Raw genomic sequence first — 27,489 nt, forward strand, 5'->3', positions numbered from 1 at the left:
GGTGACACTGTGCAAACGATAAGCCCTCCCAGACAATATCATAAAAGAGGACCGTTTTTTTATTCAACTTGCATTTTTTATCCCATGGTGAACTTGAAAATGTGAATTATATTAAAGTTTTTTTTTTTTTTACAGCATGTAAAAATCTGGAGGCATGGCCCATGCAATTATTGTGAAATAAATAAATTGGTGGGAAATGGATTGTCAGTAAATTGTGATTAATTTATTGCAGCACAATTTCTTTAAATGCATTTGTTGGATTTGTGCTTGGTTACTTCGTTATCAGATGCTGTACATGCACCAATAACTTGTACCGTGTAACCTATCAATAGTCTATTTTGAATGTACAACTAGCGATGATATAACCTTGGAATTCCCGGATCAGACAATGTACTACTTCCCTCATATCGTCCGGCCATCGAGGCACATGATAATGGCACCAGTGGATGAGAGGAGAGTTTGTGGTGATAGACCACATTGGTGTTGCTGCCATTTGTGCTCTGCGTGGTGTTTGACTCCATGATTTGGTATTTCAATTATCTTATATAACACATGCTACAGATTTGGGTATATTTTTCCATAATTGAGCAAAATGCTATTTGGGTTAAGATCTATGCATGTTGATGATATTAAGAACGAGCAACATATTGAAGAAGATATAATTTTAAAACACGGAGTTAGCTTAGCATGTTATGTGATTGTTGCAAGGATGTTGACGTGCTTTGTGTGCAAAAGATTGAGGTCACCTTTGTTTAAAAGAGTGAAGGCAGCAAGCCAGCTGATTGGGTGCAGCTCAATCAGTCCCCACCTTAATGCAATCTGCTCCGGACTTGCTTTGTGGATTTGGGATTCCTTCACTCGGGACTTCCACCCTCATTGAGACCCACACCATAGTGCTTTTCTCTTCCTCTGTGCTTACTTTGTGGAATTGGGATTCCGCAATTGGATTCATAATGTTTATATTTTGTTACCAATAAGTCTGCTTTTCCTTTAACAGTTCTAGCAGCTTGTTTTGGTTCAATGGCCTCATTTTCTTAATCAATTGCCCTTTAAAAGTACAATAAGTTGAATACCATGAATGACCCCGACATTGAATGAAAGCTGATTGCCAAATGATGTTGATACTTGCGCAGCCGATTACCAGACAACACAAGCTGAAGACCATAAATGATCGTGAGGTCAAATTAAAGCCGTTTACCAAACATAATAAGATGGCGACTATGCGCGACCCCCACCCCTTGTATGTCATGACGTCGATTTCTTTATCGTCGAAAATCATGACGTCGAAAATCTTAAGATTTCGTAAGTAACAAACAAACAGAAACGGAAGTCATCAATATACTTAGAAATCTTTAGATTTCGTAAGTAAAAAATAAAATAAAATTGTGAATGAAGACCCGACAGCCAAAAGAAGGGGGAACATTCCAAAGGTGTTTATTGACAATCTAATGTTGCTTGCTCAATTTTCATCGACATTCACAGTCTGCAAACCTGTGAATGAAACAAAAAAAACAAAAAGCAACCCTGTTAAAACGTTCTCTTTAAAGAGAATAAGAAGAAAAGAAAAAAACCCACCAAACTGTTGCTTCAGGGAATCACCTTTGAACGAGTCGATCTGCACGTGTGTAACGAGGGTGTAGAGCTTGTTTGGAGAGTCTTCATCCTCATTCCGCTTCCTCGAAAGTCGCACACGCATACGATACGGTACATTTCTGAAGAAGATGAGACGATGCTCATGACTTACAAAAGCATGACAAATGCAAAAATAATGGAAGATGGCAAAGCATACGATTGCGACTTCAATTGGCCTGACAGTTAAACATGATGAACGAGTGATGAAAGTTTTCAGAGATCCGTGCAGACATTGAGCACATTCACCAATTTTAAAAAGTAATCGAAATCATGAAAAAAAAAAGCAAAGGCAAACGTGCATGCGTGCATTTTCACACAACAGCTTCCATCCCAGTAAATGTTGAGTAACCGTTCCTTTCTCGTGTACTGTTAAACAGTGCATGTAACCTTATGATGAGGTGTACGTGGTAGAGTGTTCGCAAGCTCGACACCGTTTGTTACGCGGGATGCCAACAAGGTTTTGTGCAAAATAGGAAGATTACAGCATTTGAAATTTATAAAGCTCCAGAAGAGATGGATAATTAATTGTGATTCTTGTAGGGGGTGATCCCATTATCAAGCCATTTTCAGGGTCTTGCAAACAACTCCACAACTTGTCTGACTATGAAGTGCCTCATATGGGAGGTATTGACAGAGGACATTTTTACAAATAATTAGTACCAGAAGGAGGGGAAGGGGTGGTTCTCTCTGTACCCTGGATGAGGGCTTATTTTGACCCTACGGAAGAAGCATCTCAGACCTGAGAATGACATGGCAATATTTTTTGTTTGAGAAGGGGGGAGTGTAGGGGCATCTTCTCTCTGTGGAATGGAGGCACTTTTCTACTGCATCTCATGAATTAATAGAATTTCAAATAATGTTAAAAATAATAAAAAATGAACAAATTGAAAAATAATCTGCCATTTCCAAACAAAAAGCTTCTCAAGCCTGTACTGGTTGATTGAGTGCATTTAGTAGTGGGCAGTTCTGTGGCTTTCAAAGACTCCAACTAAGCTGGTGGTTACACTTCAACAAAAATACTGTTGCGAATTCGCGCCCGCCAGCGTGCTCACGGCCACGTAACTCGAATCGCGGCACGTCGCCCACCAGACGGACAATTCTGTCGTGACCCTCTCGGACCAACGCCGGGAGCTAGTCACGGGTGGGCCTTTCGGCCTCACCACGATCGTGCCAATCAGCCCCCCGCGTGGGATAGGGTTGTTCGCTAAACTCGACCTACCTCAGTACCCACGCGGAGGGTAGACCGGGCGATCGCACCTCGCCGCAGGTAGACTCCGGACACGGGCCACTTAAGAGACCCGTTCCATACTATCAGGATAACCGAGCGGTGTTATCGTCGGCCTCGACGGTTCCGATTAATTATCGGGCGTATTAAGCCCACTACCAACCCTTTACGTGAAGCAAGATGGAGATTCAATTAAAGAAAAGACGAAGCGAAACGGGAAAACAGTTCAACATGATGCACATTTATTCCGCGGCACACGGAAAGCACACATATACAATTACAACAATTATGCACCTACAGCAATTGCAACAAAAGAAACACAACAATGCAGAGCTACAACCGCAGAGATGCCAACTTTTGGAAATCAGAATTAGGGAGGATTTGCAACCGACACCAAATAATGTGCGCGAAGCGCACATCTCGAGCGCAGAGCGCTCGACCCTTGCGGCGGGGTCCAGGGCCCGCCTTAGGGCCCTGGAAGCTCTGGGGTTCTAGACGCTCTCTTGTGCCCTCTGAGCCCTATTTTGGAGCATTTAACATGTTAAGAATTCCCACTTTTTGAACAAAAAAGGGGAAAATTGTGCACTTTTTAATGTTACATGTATGTTAATATTAGTAAGTTAGGGGACAATCAAAGATTAACAAAAAGCACAAAAGAAGCAATATTTTTCTTACCTTACTGGCTGGTAATACTGCTGCTTGCTTTTTCCATGGCAGCTTTGCTGAGTGACAGCTGTGTGGCTCTTTTAGCCCTTCTGATTATGTCTTTGCTGTATTCTCTCTGGTAGCAAGGGGTGCTATGAGCTAGTTTTTCAATTAAGAGAGCTTCCAGGGTTTTGACACTCAAATTGGGACGAAATTCAGTATGATTCTTCCGTACAAGACTGAGTGCCCGCTCACATGATGCGTTCGAATGAGGAATGACCAAGATTCCCTTCATCACTTTGCTCAAATTAGGATACTTCTTGGCACCAGTGCAGGGATCTGTGAGCTGTGAAATCCGATGCCACTGCTCATCCACTCTCACTGTCTCAGTAGCAATTGTAGCTATGGAGGCGTCTGCCTGGTAGTGAGAGAATTCACTCTCAAGACTGTCTATGTAACTATCACCGCCACTGAACAGACAGGGGAATTTCTTGATGAAAAACTCCACACAGTCAAACCCCACTTCTTGGTGTAGCTTAACATCCAGCACCTGAGCATGCTTGGCGAATTCATCATCTAGCGGCCAGGTTTTGAAGATGTAATTGCAGGCTTTCACATAATATGAGCGAACTGCACTGAAGAAACCTTGGATGTCTGACTCACTCAGAGTGAAGGTGGATTTCTTGAGACTCCTTTGTTCCCTTATATACAGTTTGGCATCGTTCCCAATCATGAGGTCCTCATCATTCTTCTGATGATTTCTGTCAGAGAAGGGTACATTTACCAGAGCAACCGATGACACCGATGGTTTCAAAAACCGTACGAAGATATCTTTCAGAAGACCATTCAATTCTCCATGCAGGAGATGAATACAGGGTTCGTCTCTTTGGAGCAGAAGATTCCCCTTCTCAAAAAGCTTGTTAGCATATCGAAGGAAGAAACAATAGAGTTTTGTTTGTGGAGACAAGAACATCCTGTTGACACGTTTTTCTCTAGATTCCTGCACAGTGTTTGAGGAAGATGCGCTTTTAGTTGTAGAACTCGTAGTACACTTAGCCGCAGGGCGATCACACTTGCGTTTACTGCCAGCAGAAGAGGTCAGACTCGTAGTACCAGATCCAATTTTACGTTTGAGGAGAGAGCTTGAGGTAGGTGCAGCCAAGGAAGAAGACCTCTGATTCGAAGGTTTTGCTGAGCTTCTATCAAGTGATTTGGCAAAAGCAGAACTTAACTTGGGTCCTTCTTTGCCTGTAGATGGGACTATCACAGTCTTTCTCGACTCTGAAGGGATCTGCTTTGTAGATGAACGTGATGAAGGGCCGGTGATGCTACCTGCTCTCAGCATTGGTTTTGGTGCTGTCCCTGCTGTCTTCTTCGCAGCAGATACTGCAGTGGTAGTGGTGAATGCTGCTCCACTAGTGCTTGATCCTGCAGTGCCAGTACTGGCAGTAGATACAGTGCCGTCCTTCTTGCTCGTTGTTAGAGTCTTGGCTACAGTTGGTTGCATTTTTCTTCGTACTTCTTCTTTGAAGAAGAGGCGAAGTGGCTCCCACTGTTCAATCAGCCTGTCTAGGCACTGACCAAGGGACAGCCACCTTGTTGCGACATGCTTCAGAATCTTGTGTGTCGGGGCATCACAGAGTTCTTGCAGTGCTTTCACTCCTTTGACGCGTTTACTACTTTTGTCCAAGTAGTAGTAAATATCGATGAGAAAGTCATCTAATTCAATGGGTAAGGCCTGAGCCGCCTTCTTGGCCGTATTGTGCATCATATGGCAAGGGCATCCCATGATGTAGCACTCTGGATTTTGTTTGTGGATATAAGCAGCGACTCCTTTGTGCTTGCCCACCATGACAGAGGCATTATCAGCACAAAAGGAAACACAATTTCCCCACGGAATTTTCCTGTCACTGAACTCATGATCAAGCAGTTTGAAAATGTTTTCTCCAGTGGAATCTTGTTTGCACGCAGGCAAACTTAGCAAACCTTGCTTCACAATCCCAGCACTGTTGTCATAGTACGAAATCAGGACAGGATATAGCTGGGCCTCACCACTGTCATTGCTACCGTCTGTAGCTAGGCTAAATGGAGCTAGTCGAGCAATATCGGCAATAGATGAAGCAGTAACATTTGACAACTCACCAATTATTGCTGAAGTTTTTGTTCTTGCACATCCATACTTTGAAGCAACTTTTGAATCTGGAAACATCTTTTGAAATAGAGGTCCAGCATGATCTGAGACTGATATGGGCAAGTTATGTTCCACAATAAATCCACTAAAGAGAAGTTCCGCTCGGGTAACATCCTCTTCCTCGCTTGTCCCTTGTTTGGTGAAATAATTCAGAAGTGTACCGGTACTCGTGCTCGAAGATCTCTCCTTTGCAATGTCTGTGTGCCGTTTGCTTCCAACGTGCTTCGGAATATCATCGCGACCTCCGTGCTCAACTGAAATATCAACGCTGCATACTGTACAATACGCATGATGAATTCCTCTTTCAGACTTTCGAATACACGGGTATTGGAGACTGTATTCGGTCTTGTACTTCTGAGACCATTTCTTGGTCTTCGTAAGCTTCTTTTCTGCCATTTCGTAATCAACATCGAGGGCATGAAGCATCGGTAACTTCGAAGTCGATGTTCCACAGCTGCAGCGCGACTCGTAGACCTCTAGCGGCTGTTAAACACCGCACGGTGGTCGCGACCGCCGGGCTGGTACGGGGCCCAGCTGCATGCAGTGAGCGTATCGCATGCATATACACTGTGCATACATACCGCATGCACTGTATTGCACACATACCGCATGCACTAAATCTCAGTGCATGATCGCATAAGCGAGATCCAGACCCAATGTTTCGCTGCTCCTCATTTGAATTTGCAATTTTTTACGTACAATTTCGTAGCAGCGAACGTTATGGAGTTACCACATGCTATACGTAGCAGACGATGCTTTTCATTCAATTCTCATACTAGTACATTCTGATTAGTGAACAGTGCAAAAATATCAATTTCGGGAGGATAAGGATAGTGATCGTAAGGGCGGGAGTTTGGGTGAATTTTCGGAAGCCTCCCGATGAAATCGGGAGGGTTGGCATCTGTGCAACCGACTACGCGTACACATGGCAACACTTACACAGTTTTACTTTACAGACGGCGCCAACAACACATTTACTCAAAAGCAAAAGAAAAGGGCCACCCTCAAAGACAAGGGGGCAGACGGGGCCTGTGGGCCAATATTTGCGTGGGACCTGAAAGAGCGGTCAGGTCCGCGAGACCGGGTGGATCCTACCCGTGTCTTTGTGATGAGCCGCAAATGCGGCGGCGCGGCGGTGCCCTGACTTCGTGCTCCTTCGCGGGTTTCGTTGGCACTGCTTGGAGTGGGGTGGGAACGGGGCCCCCTTTTCGCACTATCTCAGCGCGGGGGGGAAAAAGGGGGGGGGAATTGTTGATGCTCTGGGGAAAGAGGATAGCTGGCTTGCTTGGGTCCCGCGACGAGCGATTCCACCGTGGGCTCGTCGCCGACTGCAGTCTTCCTTGCCTCGGACCCGAACTACTCGGTCTCTTCCCCAATTCTCCTCAGCCGACTGCAGCAAACCACCTGTACGCCCTCGCCTCCCGACTCCACTCCGCGCTCCAACCCGACTCTGCCCAAAACACTCTCCGCTCTTCTGATGCCGACTCTGCCCAAACCGACTCTGCCGAGACCGACTCGACCCAAACCGACTCTGCCGCTGCCACACTCTGCCGCTGCCACCCTCTGCTCTCCAAAACTGACTACTCAAACTGACTGCCCCAGATTCGCCCCGCGCTCGGCGCTTTATAGGCCGGCAGGAGAACCCATATGCAAATTTCTGGATCAGAACGAGCTCGGGGGTGGAGCCACGCTTGCCCATTGGACGGAGAAAAAGGGGCGTGAGTCTCCCCTGATCCTAGAATTTGCATATCTCGATTCTACACCGACGCACCTGGAGGCGGGGCCACACGTGCTGATTGGACGGATCAGAAGTGGGCGTGTAGCATTCCTGATCCGAATTCTCCTCGGAAAGGCCGCATTTTGCACTCGCGGCTCGGCGCGCGTCCCGTACGAGCCCAGGACAGCCTGACGTTCGGTGCTCACAAGTGGTGCGGGAATGGCCGCAGAAGGAGAGAGGTGAAGGTGGTGGAGGGTTTATGGTGGTGGTTTATGGCCATGGTGCCGTTTGGAATGGCGGTGATGCGATGTTTGCGGGAGCGAGTTGTGAAGGTAAAGATCGTGGCTGTTGGCGTTGTTGTTGTTGTGAAGCGGCGTTGTGGTTGGTGGTTGTTGTGTGATGGCGGTTGAGACGTGGTTGGTTCAAAATAAAGATAGAACAGAAAAACGACTATCTCAGAGTCGCAGCCCGAATGAATCACATTTATTCCCTCTAAACAACGGGTTTGGGGCTAACTACACATGTACTTAGAGATATCTCACCTACGGGACCTGAATGGTGGTTTGCGAATTTCCTCAACCGCAACAATACATACATATAGCACACCAAGGTTTTGGGGGTTTTGGGGGAGGGGCTTGTGGTTTTGGCTTGTACTACAAATTCATGCATTTTGCTGATTATCCAGTTTCGTACTAATATTGCTGAAGGAAGTTTGAGTGTGCTATATTAAGTTGTGGAGATCAAGTTCCAATGCATGCTTTGTGCAGACACAAAAAGTAGGTGAGGGAGAAGAGTGGGGGTAGCTGATCAATTCCACAACACCTGGGCACACAAAAAAATAAGATATCACCAACAAAACAGGACATCTTGAGGACTCACCGAATGCCTTTTCTCCATATGGCTTTGTTAAGCCGTGTGTCGATGCGTACGTCCTGCGTGCCCATTTCCCTCTTTGCAAATTTTCGAATCTCCTTAATAGCTCGTGGGGCACGTTTCTTGAACCCCCTGAAAAAGAGGTGCAAATAAATAAATAAATGAGATTGATGGTTTTCATATCATGAGCAGAGTAACCCGCCCGATCTTGTTCCAAGCATGCAACACGTTATTCTGACACAAACCTTTATTTGGGTGGTGTGTAGGCAACCCCCCCCCCCCGGGTTATACTTCCATGAAGTAAAAACATATCACCTGCTTATAATTCACAACACCTCACAGCACTGGAAAATGTGGTGCAAGGAATACTATGCTGTAAATGGGAGGACTTGTAATACCCTCCCCTACCTGGAGGCGGCGCTACATGATACACATGTAGTAAAATTGTGTCCCTCCCCCTCCTCACCCCCCAAGACCACCAGCAAAGATTAAAAAACACCCCCTATACATTAATTGGGGTCATGCTGATCCTCTGTAGCAAGTCTGGATGGAATTGGCACACAACTGTAGGAGGAGCAGCGCCACAAACAAATTCACAAGCACAGGTCTGTGAATTACAGTAAGGATACAAACACATGCACACACACACATACACAGAGAATTGCCTTATTTCATTTCAAGTACTATGATTTTGTTGTTGCTCTATTTTAAGGTCCTGTTATGTGTCTATTCTCTGTCTTTTGTGTCTTGCAAATATCTTCTGTCTTTGGGACATGCAATATCTCCTCTTGTGATGTGCTTATTGTCCAGTAGTATATCTGGGCCTCTTTGTTATATTTTATGATCCGTGTAAATGTTTAAGTCATGCAGCAATATGTACTTTGTTTTCTCAAACTGAATATGGTTTATATTGCCACCGCAGATTGCCACTCGACCCACTATCCCTAATCCTCACCAGCACCACCTTCAGCCTGCATCCCCTTTGGTGCACGACTCATCAACACTAGAACCTGCGTCCTCTTCAGAGGAGTTCATTGTATTCTAAATACTGGTTCAATGACAGCTGTTCACTCCAAACAGATGCACACAGCTATCTAATGCACTTAACTTCTCATCCTTTACATGTCAAGAATTCCATTCCTTATTCACAGTTTCTGAGGCTCTGTCGCCTCTGCGATGATGACCTGGATTTTGGATCCAAAGCCAGTGAGATGCGTCAGTCTTTCACAGGTTGTGGCTATCCTAGCTCACTCGTGGAAAATGCTCTTCACCATGCCCAACCAATCTCCTTCTTCCACAAAATCTCCTTCCAAAAAAAAAACCTGAGAATGAATGAATTCCTGTCACTTTGGTGCATCATCCCAACAGCTTTGCAGTTAAAATAATCAGCCAAAATAAATAAATAAATAAATAAACTTTCAGAATCTGACAGAACGACACCAGAAACCACTGGATCTGTATCTTCAACAAAATTGAATCAATTTGTCCTTGTGACACACCCAACCTGTCCACCAAGTTTCGTCCGAATCCGTCGACAATTTTTTGAGATATCGTGCTATATATTAGTTTCGCCCTATATCTCAATGGTGACGAATCACTTGAAAAATTCTAGTAGTCTGATCCGGATCCAGATCTTCACCAAAATCCAATCAGTTCGTCCTTGTTACACACTCAACCTGTCCACAAAATTTCATCCGGATCCGTCTACAACTTTTTGATATATCGTGCTCTATATTAGTTTCGCCCTATATCTCAATGGTGACGAATCACTTGAAAAATTTTAGTGGTCTGATCCGGATCCAGATCTTCACCAAAATCCAATCAGTTCGTCTTTGTTACACACTCAACCTGTCCACAAAATTTCATCCGGATCCGTCTACAACTTTTTTAGATATCCTGCACACAGACAAGCAAACAGACAGACAGACAGAAAGGGGTGAAAACATAACCTCCTTCACCTTTGTTGGTGGAAGTAAATGTGATAAAACGGAAAACTTGTCTTCCTATTTATGTTCAAGATATAACATTCAATTTAAATAAGTTGTTTCTCGATTATAAACTGGTTTGTCGTCAGACAGATGGATGGACATAAACCAATTGCTTAACCTCGCCTTCTTGCTTTGCGTGCTAAAAACCCCAAAAAGTACTTCGGTGGCACCTTCGTCTCCGACGATCTCACCTGGATGATTCAGTCCAACAAAGCTTACCTGCAGAGTAAATCAGTAGTAATAATATGAAGAAGCAGAAGTAGAAGTAACAATTTAAAACACGAGCAACCACTCACCACCAAAATAATGATCAACCGATGGCGACAAAACAAATTTCATAAACAAGACATCCCACCAGCATTTCACGTAATGTAACGAGATGCGAGATGAAATCGAGTCACTCGTGTCCCAGCGTCACACTTACATGCCATGAATGCGCTTGTGGATGTTGATGGTGTACTCGCGTGTGACCACTTCATTCATCGTCGACCGAGTCTTCCTCTTCTCACCCACTTTGGCCTTCTTTGCTGGAGCCATTCTGCAGCAAGGGCACACACAGCAAGTCTGTTGGACTGAATCACTTCGTTTTGAGGTGTTCATACGTGTTCCTTTTCTGCAACGATTATTCCCACAAGCTGGGTTGGCTCTTTTTCAATTAATTGTAACTCTTCGATTAAATATTGGGTTCCAATCCATTGGGACCACACTCCGGTGCTGCCAAAGCAGTCTCCTGGGCTATTGGGCACAATCCTGGACGGGTCGCCACTCCGACGCAGGATACTCGAAAGGCTCAATCATCCCTCAGCAAGCTGGTACTCAATTTGCCGACCTCGGAAAGATGACAGGCTGAGTCAACCCCACCTGGTATTAATTCAATGGAATGATTTGAACTCGGGACCTGAACATCCCAAGCCCGTCACCCTAACCATCAAGCCAACCTCAGGCATAAACATTGGGTATAAAACAATGCGTAGCAGTTGTGAAAGGTATTTTATTTATTTGTCCAGCACAACCGAGGCCGATTTCCATCCCACGAGTTCACCATGACGACGGTTCTCCACCTTCTGATGTACCGAAGTGGATCAAGGATATGCAACACGACTCAAAGTTTGGCTCCAGAACGGTAATGAGGCTCACAATGGAACAAAGGCGAAACTTAAACTGCAGCAATCGCGCAAACACACGAAGGCCTTCACTTCAGGGAGGCGAACCACTACAATGTTTTCGTGCGCCATTTAAGCCGAATAAATATCACGACAATCATCCAAATAATGAACAGCCAATTCGCCACAAAGCCCACTGTAACACCGTGCACAAGCGTTATCAATAAACAGGACGTACAGACAAGATGAAGAAAGATTGCACGGCCACAGAAAACACTACCTGAACGCAGAAAAGCAATGGCGAAAAGAATGCGCAATGCATTGTGGGAGCAGGGTGACGAAAAAAGAGGCGTCACTCGAAATCCGATTCGTTGTTGTCTTCTCTTCTTCTTCTTCATTATGTCGATCGGCGTTTTGAGCCGCGAGGCTCTATATACGCCACTCATCAACACATGAACGTCATCTTTCTACAAGGAGCTTGTAAGTTTCACTTAAAAATTATATAGATTTTCCGCTCTCTTTTAGGAATCTTCGCACTTGGAGAGCTTCTGCTTCAACACCCTTATGATTCCCAGCTATCATTTTTATTCCTCTTCTTCTTCTCCTCACGCTTTTGAGTTTGAATGGCGTTTTCAGAGGTCCGAGACTCTATATACGCCACGCATGTCCACATTTTGGCAGGAGGGCAAATTCTTCAAACAATGTAGTTTGAGCCATTTCTTTAACGGATTTTAAAACCGATTTGCAGAGTTAAGGGTGTTTATGGTTCAGGCGACACAGTACTGTATATCCGGTACACCGAACCAACTGATCCCCATCTCTCGAGTACATTTGAAAAGGATCTTCCGGGTGTCAATTTCCAGGTTTCTTGAAGAGCGCTCGCCAAGCGGCTTAAGCACTCAAGCAAGTACTCCAGTCGAAACCGTTGATTGGAAACCGGTGGCTTGGCAAGCGCTAGCTAGCTGCTTGGTAAGTGAACACGCCCGTGGGTCCACCCCCCCCCCCCCCCCCGTGTGGAGGACATTGTGTAAGAGGTATTCCAAACATTCATGAACGTTCCACTGCTCGCAGGACCCGTTACCGAACCGGAAGGCGACGCCTTTTCCTATCTATGTACAGTCAACAGTTTGGACCACGAGGTCCAAGTAGGAGCCTACTACCAGTTCACTGGTACTCGTTTCGCCGACCTCAGAAGGACGACAGGCTGAGTCAACCCCACCTGGAGTTAATTCAGCAGCCCACGGGTCTCGAACTCAGGACTCTGAGCTCCCAAAGCAGCCTCCTGAACCGCAAAGCCAATACCAGTCCTCGGTATGTTTTCACCTTGGTACGTATTCGGTGATTCTTCTCAAACTAATGCACGCAATCAATGATTAAAATAGTCGGATTGAAATGAAATCAAACAAGTCTGAAGACGACGATGGTTCACGAGCGGTGTTTGACGATGAAGATTGTTTCAGAAGTCAATGGACGAGACGATATGATAATTTTTGAGCAAGTTATAAAAACTAGTACGTGCCCGTAAAAAAAAAAAAAATTAATAAATATTCAAACCGCGACCAACAAACTACAACCACAGACCATTTCTTCGCTCTCACGTGCCCGTACGTGCGTGGCATGGAAGTTCGCACATTATTCAGAGTTATGATTATTTGCAATTTAGTTTTAATACCCAATTATTCAATTAGCGCCAACGTATTTTACCTTTTCGCAATGTCGTGGCAAGGAAAAACAAAAAGAGAAGAGAAGAGAGAGAAAAAAATTTACTTCCTGGTTCGGAGCATACCAGCACTCTGATGTTACCGAAATTTATACACCGTCTAATATGAAAACGATCATAACTTGGGGCATTGTGTTTATCCATAAATGCGCATAAGAAATTGAGAAATTATTAGAATACACGAAGTCATCATTATCCGGAAGCCCGTACATTGTAACCCGTAATGGGGACCGCGGTTGAGCTTCCCTTCCACATCGGCCACGCACACGCAACAACGTGTCTTGTCATTGGTTTGGTAAATAAATGGCCATAACTTGGGAAGCACTTGTCCAATTAATATCAAACCTTGAAAAGGCACATCGTCAGGTCCCCAGCAATATATCTGGCAAGTTTCAATTAGATGGACCAGTGGTTGTCGAGAAACAGCGGTCACACACACACACACACACACACACACACACACACACACACACAGACACACACACACACACACACACACACTGCTGGAATTATAGATTGATAGATAGATAGATAGATAGATAGATGATCAACATGATGTGGTACGAGTGACAGGATAATAGCTGCAAAATGTCGAAAACCCGGTTTCGTTCAACAACTTTCAAAATTTGACCTTTGCATAACCTTTTAAGGTCACAAAATGTTGTGGACATTAAAATAAGGAAACAGGATACGTGGTATAGCTTATTGGAGTTAGTTTGACGAAGAAGGTCGAAAACCCGGTTCGATTCTCACAACTTTGAAAATTTGACCTTTGTGACCTTTAAAGGTCAAGGATTATGACCTTTTGGTGCAAAACTTCCTCTGGCACATTCCAGGAACAATATAACGTCATATAGGCTATATGGCATTTCGCACTCCTCGGATTATCCATATTTTGATGAAATCAGCGTAAAAACAAACTTGAAGGGGGCGCCACGGGCAAGGTATTCGAGAAAGAGCAAAATGGTTTCAACACTTTAGATGGGAAATGACCTCAAGATTATGCATAAAAAATATTGTCATCCTCGCTCTCAAAGTTTGGGCGGTCGTATGATTTTTATGTCAAAATTTGCAATTTTCTAAGTTTTTGACCTTGACCTTGGGATGAAAATGAAAAATCGGACAATGACAAGTTTTAGATAATTCATTTTGCTATTCAAATACCAAAGAACCCATTCCATTCAGTCAATTCCCAAGAAGATTTTTTAATCCGACTACCCCCTAAAAATGGCTATTTTTTGGGCGTGGCTCCGCCCACAATGGGCGTAACATGCCCTCATCCAGGAAAACACAACTAGACATTGATATCGAACACATAACCAAGTTTCATCAAGATTGGATCAAAGTCCACGGAGTTATGCTCTGGACAGACAGACACACAGACAACGAATATAGTGGTCACTCTGGCTGGCACTCGTGAACCAATAAGATGGTATTGTCCTCCACTTGATGTCAGCAACAACCAAAGTGACAGCAACGATAGTTGCATTCGGTAGAGTGCAAACCTCCACCAGGCTGAACAGTTTACGTTTTGTATCCCACTCATAGGTCAGATCTAAATCCACACCTGAACCAAAATCGAATCGGCTTGTTCTCATCACCTAACCTACTCATTCCCCAAGTTTTGTCATAACTCGTCCACAACTTTTTGACATATGCTATATTTTGTTTTTGGCCCAATCTCTCAATGGTGAAGAATCACTGATAAAATTCTCAAATTCAGATCTTCACCAAAATCGAATTAATTTGTCGTGGTCACACACCCAACCTGTCCACCAAGTTTCACCTGAATCCGTCCACAACCTTTTGAGACATCCTGTTCACAGACAAACAAACGGACACGCAAACAGGGGTGTAAGCATCATGTCGTCCACATTCAGTAGTGGAGCTAACAAATCTTTATGATGAGAATATGGAGAAGTCTAATTAATACATTTTTCTCTTTTTTTTTGTACTTCCGCCACCGAAGGTGGATGGAGGTTGTTTTCACTCGGTTGTTATCTCCATTTGCAGGTTTCAGGAGGTGGATGTCATCCAAGAACTCAAAATCTCCACTTCCTTTTTTGGTAAAGGATCGTGATTCATAAACTAAATTGTGAAACTTCGTTCTCATCACCTCGTTCCAAGGACTCTTTTCAGAATCTTCACTGAACCTTTGACAGCCTCCACCTGTAGCTCGTTTAGAGTGATATCCCCAGAATGATTTTAAATACTCAGTAAGGCTTTTCTTTATCATTCCTGTAGCTCTCTCACTGGTATAATTTCAGCTTTCTTCAATGTCTAAGTCGTCTTGACCTCATTTTTCAAATCCTGGTATTTGGTCATTTTCCCGATTTCTGTAACATTTAGTCCAAGGTCATTGGGAACTGAAACCTCGATCAACAATGCCGACTTTTCCTTTTTGTGTTTGAGCACCATATCTGGACGCAATGCTTTGTTTGCAATGTCCACACTTGATGGGATCATCTTGTCACACGAGAGCATTATATGTTCATTTTCAAGGATCGTATCTGGTTTGTGTTTCCTTGATTGTTCTGGGACCGGGATGTCGAAATGTTTTCAGACACAGTCATGTCTTTCTGTGTACAGCTGTTCCGACATGAGTTTTTACATCCCGAGTGGAGGTGACTGGTACTTTCTGTTTCTACCCCCCCAAACTTGCATTTGTCCGATTGCCTCAATCCCACCATTTTCTTAAAGGCATAAGTGTAGTGTTCTTGGTCTTGAGCATTATGTCGACTCGTTCTCAATCCCAATTAATTTGTCCTCTTCTTAGCCATTCCAAGGAGCCTTCCTTGTCCATCCCTGTTCTATCAAGCTCTTCTTTTATAATTTTCCTGCTCTTTTGTCCTTCTCCCATTTGTCAGATTATTTTTGTAATGTTCCTTTTTTTTTTTTGCAATCATTGGGACTGTGTTTGTTTCTGTTTTGTTTTCCTGTGTAGTATCCTTAATTTGCAAGTTTGTTGCTAAATGGATTAAGGATCCCATTTCCAGTTTGTTGTTTTCTTACTCATGAACAAATCTCATCCAATAACCTGTTGAGATTTTCACATGTTCTGCTAATCCTACACACAATGTTCTATGCCCTTGGTTAAGCTCCATCAGACAACGTCGTCGTCGTCCTCGTCTCGTTGTCGTCTCGGTAAGTACAAACTTGGCATGAATTGGTTTTTTAGATGTTTCTTTGTTTTGGTGTCTAAATTGTTGATCTCCAGTTGTGGCCCAGTTTATAATTGCACAACTATTTTGGAATACCGGCACTGCAAGCTGGTTGAGGTTAGCCGGACATATCTTTCATCTCCCTGATACCCACCATGCAAGGTTAGTCCTCAAATGGATACCATACAGTGGTAAAAGGAAACAAGGTCACCCAAAAAAAGACCTGGAAAAACTATTTTAAAGAAAACCTGAAAACAAGAAACACGTCGATGAGGGTGAGAGAAATTGCGATGGACCGAACAAGATGGCAACACTTTTCTGCCCGGTGCATTTGCGATAGGAGGAAAAGTCAAAGTCTAGACAGTTTAGAGGTGCGTGTGAAGCTCTCGATCATCCGGTCAACCCACATTAAAGAACAGTAAAGACAATGTTTATGTATGTGTCACAGCTAAGAGATGTGATTCATAAAGTGCTCGATTTTGTTGGTTCGCGGGCACCAGCAGTGACCACTATTTTCGTTATGTCTGTTTGTGACTCTCTAGAGCATATCTCTATGACGTTTGATGCGATCTTGATGAAACTTGGACACAAGCTGGATATCATGGTCGAGTTGTGTCTTTTTGTGTGAGGGATTTCCTACGTCCCTTGTGGGCGGAGCCACGCCCACTTGAACTTTTTTCTCGAAATTTCATTTCCTAGAAACTGTGTGTAATGTCCATAAGTACAACATATCAAAAATCCGATTTGATTTGGTCAATTTTGATGGAAGAGATAGTGGAAGCTTTTGAGGAAGCCCTAACGTAATAACCTAACTGAATTGTACCTATCGTGGCATTGTTCAATAATGCCCGCCTCCCCTTCAATAACCATCGTCGCCTCCTGGCTAGTTTATTCAATAATTTATGCCAATGGTCGTACCTGGTAAACATGTCAATCAGGATTACATAATGAACATAAACTGCATTTGTGATTTTAAATCCATGAACACAAACTATATAACAAGCAGTAAATTCAGAAGTCATCAACCCTCCTGGCAGAGTACCTGCCCCATGGGCAATCTTGTTCCAAGCATGTAACACATACCTTTATTTGGGTGGTGTATAGGCAACTGACAGCTGCCTCAATCGCTCCCAAAAATAAAATAAAAAACAACCCAGGTTATGTGCATTTAGCAAAAACAGCTACTACTTATAATTCAAAACACTTCACTGAAAAACAGGACTGTATGGGTACATACTGTGAAGGAAGGGAATTGCAACCCTCTCGCACCTGGAGGCAGCACTACAAGATACGCATTTACCCCCTACCCTTTCCTCATGATCAACAATGATAAAAATACCATTCGGTCTATGCAGCAAACCCTGATGTAATTGGCCTAGAAATATAGGAAGTGACAAACAAACACGGAGCCATGAATTTGAGGAGAAATCCCCCTCGATTGAACTGTTCTGATGCATCATATGGAATTTGGTCGGTATCGCTTATAGAGTTTGTGAAGAAAATGTTTTACTGAATATGAGGGATTGAGGGAGGCCATGGCCAGGTTAGGGCATGGTTTCCATGCACCATGGACAGTTTGGTCTGGATCCATTTGTCAGTAAGATTTTTGAATAAAATACAAATATTTGGGGCAACCCCCCCATTTCATGTCCTTTATAGGGGGTGCATCTAGATGAGAAGCACAATCCCACAAGACCTTACTGTCCTGATGCATCATACAAAATTTGGTCCATAATCGGGCGGGTAGTTTGTGAGATGTTTGTCAAATGTTAACGGCCTATGTACATACATATGGCCGGCCGAAGAAAAATTGGTTCCACCTTTATGGGCAATTTTGGAAATCACGAGGAAGTGGAAATCAATCCTAAATTAACCATAGCAAATGAAAATCCCAACAGCATCACATCAGAAGGAAAAAAAGATCTGGAAAATGTTTGCAATTTTTAATCGAAGCTAAATACAAACAGCATCACCAAAAACCATACCCTTACGATCTAGTACATGCACCAACATTGGTGAAGTGCCATTTGATGTATTCTTCTCCAAAAGGCACCAGAAGCAGACTCCTCATGCAAAGACTAAATTCTGGGTTTGCTTCCAAATCTTGCCCCCAAACCCCTTGATCTCTCTTCTCACCCTACCCATTCACAAACAACTGCTCAAGCTGCATCTTTTCACCTGAGGTTTCCAGCAATCAGACTGGACCAATTACTTTCCTTTCAATCAGCAAGGTCATGGAAATCAGTTAAGAAATCCTTCCGTTTGAATAGCCTCACATCAGGTCATTTACATTGTACATGCTGCTGCGAATTTCCCAATATTGCATGCAGGCCCATTGTGAGACATGAGATCAGGGCCCTTTCTCAGACAGAACTTTCAAGCAGTCAGACTTCCCACCTTGCTCCCCAAACTCATGGCAAACACCAACACACATCGAGGTATTTACTTCCTCCACTTTCACAACCAACATAACAGAATCATTGAGAGAAATCAAAGGTCAAGGCAGTGTTCTGGGCCCAGTCCTATTATCTTCATAAATGGTCTCGAGGTAATCCTCCACCTATTTGCAGGCACATCCCTCACAAGGCAGCAGCTGTTTATCTTGACAAAAAAAAAGAAACCACACGCTGGTCAAACACTGGAATCTGTTTCAATCCTGACAAATCTCTCCCAAAAGGACCAGAAACTTCACAATCTTCTTGAGGAAGTGGACACACTCAGTCATGATCTGTCTTGGGCAAACATTTAAGTTAGCTCCAAAGCCAGTTGCCAACTGGGCATCGTCATAAGGTCCTTTCTTCGCACACCTCGAGTACTGTTCTCCCCTACCTTACATCAATACCATGGAAAGAAAAGCTTTCAATCATGAGCATCTCCCATTGATGAAACCAAATCTATGGGCCAATCACAGACAAGTTGTTGCTCTTCAATTTCTTGACCCTTTCCATGCTCAGTCCCAAAGTTATCTGCTGCAAGGAACATGCATCTGGTGAAACTCCCAGAATCACACACCCACCCCTGCCCCCCCCCCCATACACATGCTCTTCAATCATTCTCCCCTCCAGGTCCCAGATGCTCAAATAATTTAACCACTGGAGGAGGCATCTTGTGGTTAAAATTCTAATCCAATGTTCAACTAGCCATTTGTAAAGTGAGGAAGCAGCACAATTCTTCTCCTCCCCACTATTTTGTACTTCACCAAGGCAGAAAGAGAGAGAAAAAAAAAAAAAAAAAGCATTCAGGCCACACAGGATGGAAAACTCATTCCTCACCTCCAACCCCCCCCCCCCAAAAAAGAAAGAAGTCGTTTCTCCTTGTCCACCCACACCCAAGGTTGTCACCTGATATATTCAATGAACACTTCCCCGCCCCACAAGAAAAAAAAAAAATAAAAAAAAATAAAAAAAAAAGGGCACACTTTCACAATTGAAGGATGACACTCAAATCAAGTGACAGTCATTTTATTTACTTCCACAACACAAAACTCCAAATCAATTAATAACCATCAAATTACTTGCAGCAATGTATAAGCAATTCAAGCAGTTGCCAAAAACTCAACTTTGGACGTGTTACCGGTTTAACTGCTCAACAAAGCAGTTTTACATTTATAGGCAAATAAAAATACAAAATTAAACAAAAAAAAAAAAAAGTGATGACCGTGTGCAATTGTATTGAAAATGTAATGGAACAGCCTCAACTTGGCAAAAATCAAAACTATTGCCAGACAAAAGCAAAGTTTAGTCAACTTCTTCCATCCTGGAAGCATCATCATCACCCTCCAGTGGGGGCATATCTTCTGTAGATTCCTGTCCTGTCATGCTCTCAGGTACTCCATCATCATCTTCAATGCCTGAAAATAAAATAAAAACATTTCAGCAAACTAACAAGAGGTTACAATGGCAACAAAGCTGTTTCACGTGCAAATTGGTACCAAACGTGAGCAAGCATCCTATTTATTCTTACCAAGACCGAGCTTGACCATGCGGTAAATGCGATTGGCATGCGTTTGGGGTTCTTCCAGGGAAAAGCCAGAAGAAAGAAGGGCCGTTTCATAAAGCAGAATGACCAAGTCTTTCACAGACTTGTCATTCTTGTCAGCCTCAGCTTTGCATCGTAGAGACTCTACAATGGGATGCACCGGGTTAATTTCCAAATGCTTTTTGGCAGCCATGTAGCCCATTGTGGAATTGTCACGCAGCGCCTGCGCCTTCATGATACGTTCCATGTTTGCAGTCCAGCCATACGTGCTTGTCACAATGCAGCAAGGGGAAGAGACAAGCCGGTTCGATACAGTAACCTGAAAGAGAATGTGGTTAGTCATTTATATAAAAGTTAAAACTAGTTTTTAAATGCATGTGCCAAATTTCCACAATACAGCACGACAGGACAAACCTTTTCAACTTTCTTATCCAAAATTTCTTTCATGATTTTGCACATGTTTTCAAACTTGGACTTTGCTTCCTCCTGCCTTTTCTTTTCATCCTCATCTTCTGGAAGTTCAAGCCCCTCCTTTGTGACTGAAACCAAGCTCTTTCCCTCAAATTCCTTAAGCTGTTGCACACAATATTCATCAATGGGTTCCACCATGTAGACAACTTCGAGGCCACGACCACGGACCCGTTCAACAAATGCAGAATTGGAAACCTGCTCCTTGGACTCGCCTGCAGCAAAGCCGTGGGGAAGAAAAGGGGATGGATTAGCATACCAACAAATTAAGAAGGGTGCACAAACAATAAAACTCACTACAAGTCAACCTACCAGTGATGTAGTAGATGTGCTTCTGGTTGTCCTTCATCCGGCCTATATAATCCTTGAGAGAAACCATTTCATCACCAGTTGCAGATGTGTGATAACGCAGCAATTCAGAAAGTCTCTTGCGATTTTGAGAGTCTTCATGAATTCCCAACTGAAAAAAAAAAAAAATGCATTAAAATGGCAACTTTAAAAGATCCTCAACTGCAATTACAGATTTCCCATAGCTTGTCCAGGTGATTTCGGCATGGGTGGGCTTTCCCAACAACGGTGCCATTTCACATTTGGGCACAAGTTTGCAATTTGTACAGGGTGCTGATCCCAATTTCTCAACAGTACTCCGGCCAGAATCTAACTTCACCTGTAGAAATAAGAGTATGGAGCCAAAATCAACATGAGCAATAATTCTGCATTTAGACTAGATCATTACGTGAAAATAGGAATTTCATGCACATAAACCGAGTTTTTTTTGGGGGGGGAGCGATTGAGGCAGCAATCAGTTACCTGTACACTGCCTTAATAAAGCAGGTACTCTGCTGGTAGTGTTGAATTTGTAAAGACCACAGGCAATGATACAAAAATAAATAAAAACTGACCAAATAACTGGCAATGCAATCAGGTTACTTAAAAGTTTGGAAACGATTTTGAAAGGTGGGAGAATTAAAACCAGCAGCCACAATGGTTAGAAAAGCAGTATTTTTTTATTTATATATATATATATATATATATATATTAATTAAAAACACCAACCTTGGCTCAAAGACCTTCCTGAGCACATTCAATACAGTCTCCAGATTTGAGCTTGCTAGAAAATTGTAGCCTTCAAACATTGCATTATACACATTTCCAAATGTTTTTTTGGCAGCCATGTAAGCTCATTGTAGAGTTGTCACGCAGCACCTGTGCCTTCACGATATGTTCTATGTTTGCAGTCCAGCAAGGGGAAGAGACAAGCCAGTTCAAATACATATATATTTTTTTCAATTACCTTCATATTTTTTGAGAATTGTTCATAGAACTTCTTGTAATTGTCTTTGTCTTCAGCCAGTTCAGTGAAGAGTTCCAAACATTTCTTCACAATGTTCTTGCGAATCACCTTGAGTATCTTGCTCTGCTGCAGCATCTCTCGAGATATATTAAGGGGCAGATCCTCAGAATCCACAACACCCTTGATGAAGTCTAAGTAATGGAACAGGAGGAGAATTATTTCCCCCCCCACAAAGTTGTCGTTTTGCACGATTACAATATTGGAAGTTTACAGCATCATTCAACTCACTGTGCTTGTGCCAACATATTGCAATCAAATGGCATGGAAAACTTGAACACCACTAATCGTACAAAAATAAATAAATAAAATCTACACCCAGTATGATGTTGCATTACCCTTTGTATGCAATGTTGTCATTCATGGTTTGGAACAGTGGTCTTCTTGTCTCCCCCCCAACCACAAACCCATGAAACCATCATGCAAGTGAGCAAATACCTCAACATTCCCAAAACCAATTTCAAGCTGACAGGTACCAAAATTGAGGCATTAGCATGGGTTAGGTGCAGACATGTGCACAGATTCTCTGGTAGCCAAGAAACATGCACATGCCAAATTTTCAGATTTATGTTGGATACTTACTGAGATACTCTGGAATGAGGTCCTCACAGTTGTCCATGATAAATACTCTGCGCACATACAGCTTGATGTTATTCTTCTTCTTTTTGTTTTCAAACAGATCAAAGGGAGCCCGCCGTGGCACAAAGAGCAAGGCACGGAACTCCAGCTGTCCTTCCACTGAGAAGTGCTGCACAAATGGCAGAAGAAAATTGCACTCAATCAAAACAGTAGTGAGCAAATAAATACAATGTCAAAAAAAACAAACACAAAATGTTATTTTTAATACACCCTGAAAGAAGAATTCAATTAATTGTACTGATCTCCAGAAATGCAAAAGGTCATCAATATCTCAATGGAAGCAATAACAAACATTGAAGGGTGAAGCAGTGGAAAATTTTTAAAACGTTTTACCAACCCATCACCACTGATCTGTTATAGTTAAGCGTCAGATTCCATTAACCCACTACTGGACTTTCAAATACCAATGAGCAACCCTGCTTCAAAACTGAATTCTCCACAAAAGAATAAATAAAACAAAGTTTTGGCATTGCTATTTGCAAGGAAAGGCTCATGTACAACAAAGTACAATGCTTTAATACCTTTGGACTGCTTGTACAAAGCATTACTGCAATATCAACAACATACTATACTTATTCAGGTGTTGAAATACCATGACAATTTACAAATAGGCACACTGGAAACAATTTATCCACACTGCTGTTTTCTGAGGAACTTGAACTCAGCTGTGAACTAAAAACTCAAATATAAAAGCCAGATTACCTTCACAGCTAGATGATCTTCCCAGTCATTGGTCAAACTCTTATAAAATTCTCCATACTCCTCCTGCGTGATGTCATCTGGGTTCCGGGTCCAAATTGGTTTGGTCTTGTTCAGTTCTTCCTTGTCGATGTATTTTTCTTTGATCTTCTTCTTCTTCTTATCTTTGGATGAAGCTTCAGTGTCTTCGTCTTCATCCGATCCAACATCCTCAATCTTTGGCTTGTCTTCATCACCTTCACCTTTCCCTTGTTCCTTTTCTCCATCTTCCTTTGCCTTTTCTTCCTCCTCAGCCTCATCATCACTGACCTCCTTATCACGCTCCTTCTCAACCTGTGGAGATTAAGAAAACGGCCACATCAATGCAACTAAATCTCAAAGCATTTACATGTGCAGAAAATGCTAAAGGCTCTATTGCATATTCCTCAAGACATAGTAATCTGAATGGCTATTAGTTTTATCAGAACAAAATTAAATGCAACTGCCCAAGCAGTGTAGCATAAATAACTTTCCATTTAATTCAAACTCGATTTCCATTCTTTGCAAATACAAAAGACAAAATGATTGTGAAGTCTCATGCTGCACTCGCCAAGTGGCTCAAGCACTTCAAAACAGTAAAGGAACGGCTGGCTTTGCAAGTGAATGCAAGCCTATTACCTCCACCACCGAAGGGAGACGGAGGTTATGTTTTCACTCATGTTTGGCTGTGTGAACAGGATACCTCAAAAAAAAGCAAAATTGATGGATTTTGATGACATGTTGGGTGTGCAACAGGGACAAATTCATAAAGCAATTCACCATTAATAGATGGAGCAAAAAAACAAACAAAAAAAAAGTTGCACATTTAAAAAAGTTGGACAAATGACAAAACAAGCTAGAGTTGGGTAGGTGACGAGAACAAGTTGATTAGATTTTGGTTAAGGTCTGGATGCAGATCCAGTCTATCAGTGGGATACAAAAAAAAAAAAAAAAAAAAAAAAAAAAAAAAAAAATCAGTTTGGCAGAGGTACTTGCTCTGTCGAGTGCCGTTTTACTTGGTAATGGAACACCCCAGGCAATAATTGCAGGACCACAAAATATTACCAATTCTTGGCAATGTAACATAACACGTGGTGTTTTACCAAGCAGCTATCCCTTCATGGTTTTGAATGGAGTGTTTGCACCACTTGGCGAATGCTCCAGAAGGAGAAGAAGAAAAAAATAAAAAATAAAAAAAAACCCTTGGTAACTCAACACCACCCATCCCAGTGACAAATTGCAATCAGAGCTGTACAACCACAAAAGCCAGGTTATTTGGGTTTCGTGATTGAGGCAGCAGTGTCAATTTATCCCACCCAAATAAAAGAATGAGCAATATGTATTATAAATGAAGGTTTTTGTATGGAACATAAACACCAACTGCAGAATCACAAAATTGGCTAGTCACAACTTACGTAAAGCGTGATAGGATAACCAATGAACTGAGAATGCTTCTTGACCACCTCCTTCACCCTACGATCTTCCAAATATTCAGTCTGATCCTCCTTCATCAGCATGATAACTTTGGTGCCACGGCCAAGCGGTTCACCTTGGGGGTGGGAGAGAAAATAATATACACAAGAAACATGATCATAGTATACAAGATAGAAATGCAAGCTTTAGAATGAAATAGCAATGAAAGACAAATGCTGAAAAGACCACCTACTGTTATCTGGACGAATGGTAAAGGAACCACCAGCAGATGACTCCCAAGCATACTGCTCATCATCATTATGCTTGCTGATGACAGTAACCCTCTCAGCAACCAGGTAAGCAGAGTAGAAGCCAACACCAAATTGACCAATCATCGATATATCGGCACCTGCCTGGAGCGCTTCCATGAAAGCTTTTGTGCCAGACTTTGCAATGGTACCTAGATTGTTAACAAGATCGGCCTTGGTCATGCCCACACCAGTATCAATGACTGTCAAAGTGCGATCATGTTTGTTGGGGATCACGTCGATCTTCAGCTCTTTACCAGAATCCATCTTTGATGCATCGGTAAGGCTTTCATACCGAATCTTGTCCAAAGCCTGTACACACACAAAAAAAAAAAAAAAAAAAAAAAAAAAAAAAAAAAGTAAAAACCATGACATCTTGGCAGGCCCTCATGTCAAATACTTAAAAACACATGCAAGACATTGCAGGTACAATAGTAACTTGAAAAAAAAAAAGGTTTAAGACAATGGAGAAGCAAGATCAAATGAAAAGTAGGGGGGGAGTCGAGTGGAAGGGGTAAAAGCATGATGGACGAATACATACATCTGACGAGTTGGAAATGAGCTCTCGAAGGAAAATTTCCTTGTTCGAGTAAAAGGTGTTGATGATGAGGGACATCAATTGGGCAATTTCTGCCTGAAAGGCAAAAGTCTCCATATCCTCCATCTCCACCTGTGTGTCTTCAGGCATCTGGGGGGAAGACAGTTAAAAGGAAATTAAATTTTTTGAAAAAAAAAAAAATAAAAAATAAGATTCCTCAACTCGAGTTATTTATTCCAAGAAAGGAAAATAAAAATTGATAAATAAAACTTACAACAAATAAAATTCCCTTCAAGTATTCTTTCAAAGGTAGTCAGTCGATTAACAAATAAAATGTATAGAACACAAGGTTAGTACACAGGATGGCCGAGAGACGTGTAGTCGTACACTCCCTCTCCAAGCTGTCTAGCCTGGGTTTGAATCTCTTGGCCCAGCTATAAACTGTTAGCCTGGTGCTTCACAGGTAAGTCGGTTCGTTAACGTGTGTGTGCCATCCGATGGACATTAAAAAAAAAAAAAAAAAAAACATTGAAAGATCCCACGTGTCCTTCGCAAAGAGCAGACGAGCTATCTGGCACCCTGAACAAATTCCAGCTCCAACTTCTACTTACTGCTGAGAGAGAGACACAGACACAGAGAGACAGAGGAGATGGCAAACCAACCAGCATGGCCCTCACGAACAAACGACGTGGGCAGAACGTGCTCTGCACCAGCGTATGGTAAATCAGAATAGATCAATAAATAACGAACAAGATCAAATGCCAATATTAACAAAAATAAAAACACCACAACCTTCAACAGCCCAAGTTATCCTAATGGCCAGCAAAGGAACTTCTTTTTTTTTCTCCTCCCAAAGCCATTCACGAACCGGCTGACCTGGTGTGACGTTGTTTGAAATCGACGGAAATTTGCAGTTTGCTGAAGGCGCCAATGACAACTCACCGAGTCACGAAACACACGAATGGGGTGGGTGTTCAAGAGCCACCAACTATAACACATGCAAGCCTCAAACCTTGTCGGGATTCGAACAAAGGTTAGCCAGCTTGGAGGCGAGTGTGCGCATGCATACCTACAATAGACTATACGATTACAAGCAGTCAACCAGATAGACAGACATTTGGGACGCCAGAAGGCGAGAAGTGGTACGAAAAAAAAAAAATTATATATATATATACATACATACATTTTGGATTTACCATCCACTAAAGTTTCAAAAAAAAAAAAAAATTAAAATAGTAATGCACCTACATTCATTTAAACCAACGAAATGTCCCCTTATTAAAAACCAAACTTGCACCGAAGCGTCAGTCGAAACGTTCCGACCATTTACCACAGAAGACTCTGGAAGCTTCTCGCGCTCAAACCCACGCTTGGTTAAAAATAAGAACGCGTCAAAAGGACGCTTAGTCACTTATTTTATTATTATTATTTTTTTTTTAAACGACAAATTTCTCCTTTTACAAACATCAGCTCGGATCTTCAACTCCAGAAAAAAAAAATGAAGAAAAATTTTTTTTTTTCCTCAGAAGATAAAACATTCAACCGAACGAACGTTATCGTATTAAAAAAAAAAAAATCTAAAACAAACCATTTGTTCCTCTCATACAATACAAAGAAATACTTCAAATAAAACCAAAGTTAATCCGAAACACGCATTACACAGAATCAACATGAAAAAAAAAAAAATATATATATATATATACATTCATTCAGTCATTGAAGCCAACGATTCACAGGATAAACTACACTGACACAGCAACGACGACACACTTACGATGATACTGAAGCTCAAAATGCGCGCACGCAACAAACCGCCGCCACT

The 27,489-nt window shown here is 42.5% G+C and overlaps 2 protein-coding genes and 1 long non-coding RNA gene across 3 annotated transcripts in view; 1 reads left to right on the forward strand and 2 right to left on the reverse strand.

Annotated features, from left to right (window-relative positions):
* Window positions 1-1,411: 1,411 nt before the first annotated feature.
* On the reverse strand, window positions 1,412-11,784 carry RPL31 (ribosomal protein L31). The gene is made up of 5 exons (XM_085851817.1): window positions 11,655-11,784; window positions 10,696-10,809; window positions 8,290-8,415; window positions 1,600-1,712; window positions 1,412-1,491 (listed from the first exon to the last, which is right to left on the reverse strand). The coding sequence occupies exons 2-5, from the start codon at window positions 10,806-10,808 to the stop codon at window positions 1,460-1,462; spliced, it is 384 nt and encodes a 127-aa protein (XP_085707943.1). The 5' UTR covers window position 10,809; window positions 11,655-11,784; the 3' UTR covers window positions 1,412-1,459.
* Window positions 11,785-12,034: 250 nt separating this feature from the next.
* LOC147014114 (uncharacterized) lies at window positions 12,035-19,904 on the forward strand. The gene is made up of 3 exons (XR_015050651.1): window positions 12,035-12,343; window positions 12,446-12,701; window positions 15,108-19,904. It is a non-coding gene; the product is annotated as an uncharacterized LOC147014114 (long non-coding RNA).
* LOC147014115 (heat shock protein HSP 90-alpha-like) overlaps window positions 19,701-27,489 on the reverse strand; it is an 8,030-nt gene continuing 241 nt past the window's right edge. Inside the window, exons 1-11 of the mRNA XM_085851801.1 lie at window positions 27,442-27,489; window positions 25,671-25,817; window positions 25,075-25,441; window positions 24,824-24,957; window positions 23,394-23,723; window positions 22,635-22,800; window positions 21,996-22,186; window positions 21,014-21,161; window positions 20,648-20,916; window positions 20,219-20,552; window positions 19,701-20,105 (exon numbers count right to left, since the gene is read on the reverse strand). The exon at window positions 27,442-27,489 is cut by the window's right edge and continues 241 nt beyond it. Of these exons, the coding sequence (XP_085707927.1) occupies window positions 19,993-20,105; window positions 20,219-20,552; window positions 20,648-20,916; window positions 21,014-21,161; window positions 21,996-22,186; window positions 22,635-22,800; window positions 23,394-23,723; window positions 24,824-24,957; window positions 25,075-25,441; window positions 25,671-25,817 (2,199 nt within the window). The 5' untranslated portion in view covers window positions 27,442-27,489 and the 3' untranslated portion in view covers window positions 19,701-19,992. The remainder of the gene's footprint in view (window positions 20,106-20,218; window positions 20,553-20,647; window positions 20,917-21,013; window positions 21,162-21,995; window positions 22,187-22,634; window positions 22,801-23,393; window positions 23,724-24,823; window positions 24,958-25,074; window positions 25,442-25,670; window positions 25,818-27,441) is intronic.

This window comes from Eptatretus burgeri, chromosome 13 (genome assembly GCF_056783735.1).
Source record: "Eptatretus burgeri isolate ZD-2024b chromosome 13, Ebu_testis_v1, whole genome shotgun sequence".
Lineage (NCBI taxonomy): Eukaryota > Metazoa > Chordata > Myxini > Myxiniformes > Myxinidae > Eptatretus > Eptatretus burgeri.

Bases quoted from the DNA above. Each gene is read 5' to 3' on its own strand.
- RPL31 (XM_085851817.1), bottom strand. From the start codon at position 10,808: ATGGCTCCAGCAAAGAAGGCCAAAGTGGGTGAGAAGAGGAAGACTCGG. The intron at 8,416-10,695 runs GTAAGTGTGACG...CCTCTTTTTCAG, and splicing joins CACAAGCGCATTCATGGCAT to GGGGTTCAAGAAACGTGCCC. The intron at 1,492-1,599 runs GTGATTCCCTGA...TTTCATTCACAG, and splicing joins GCAGATCGACTCGTTCAAAG to GTTTGCAGACTGTGAATGTC.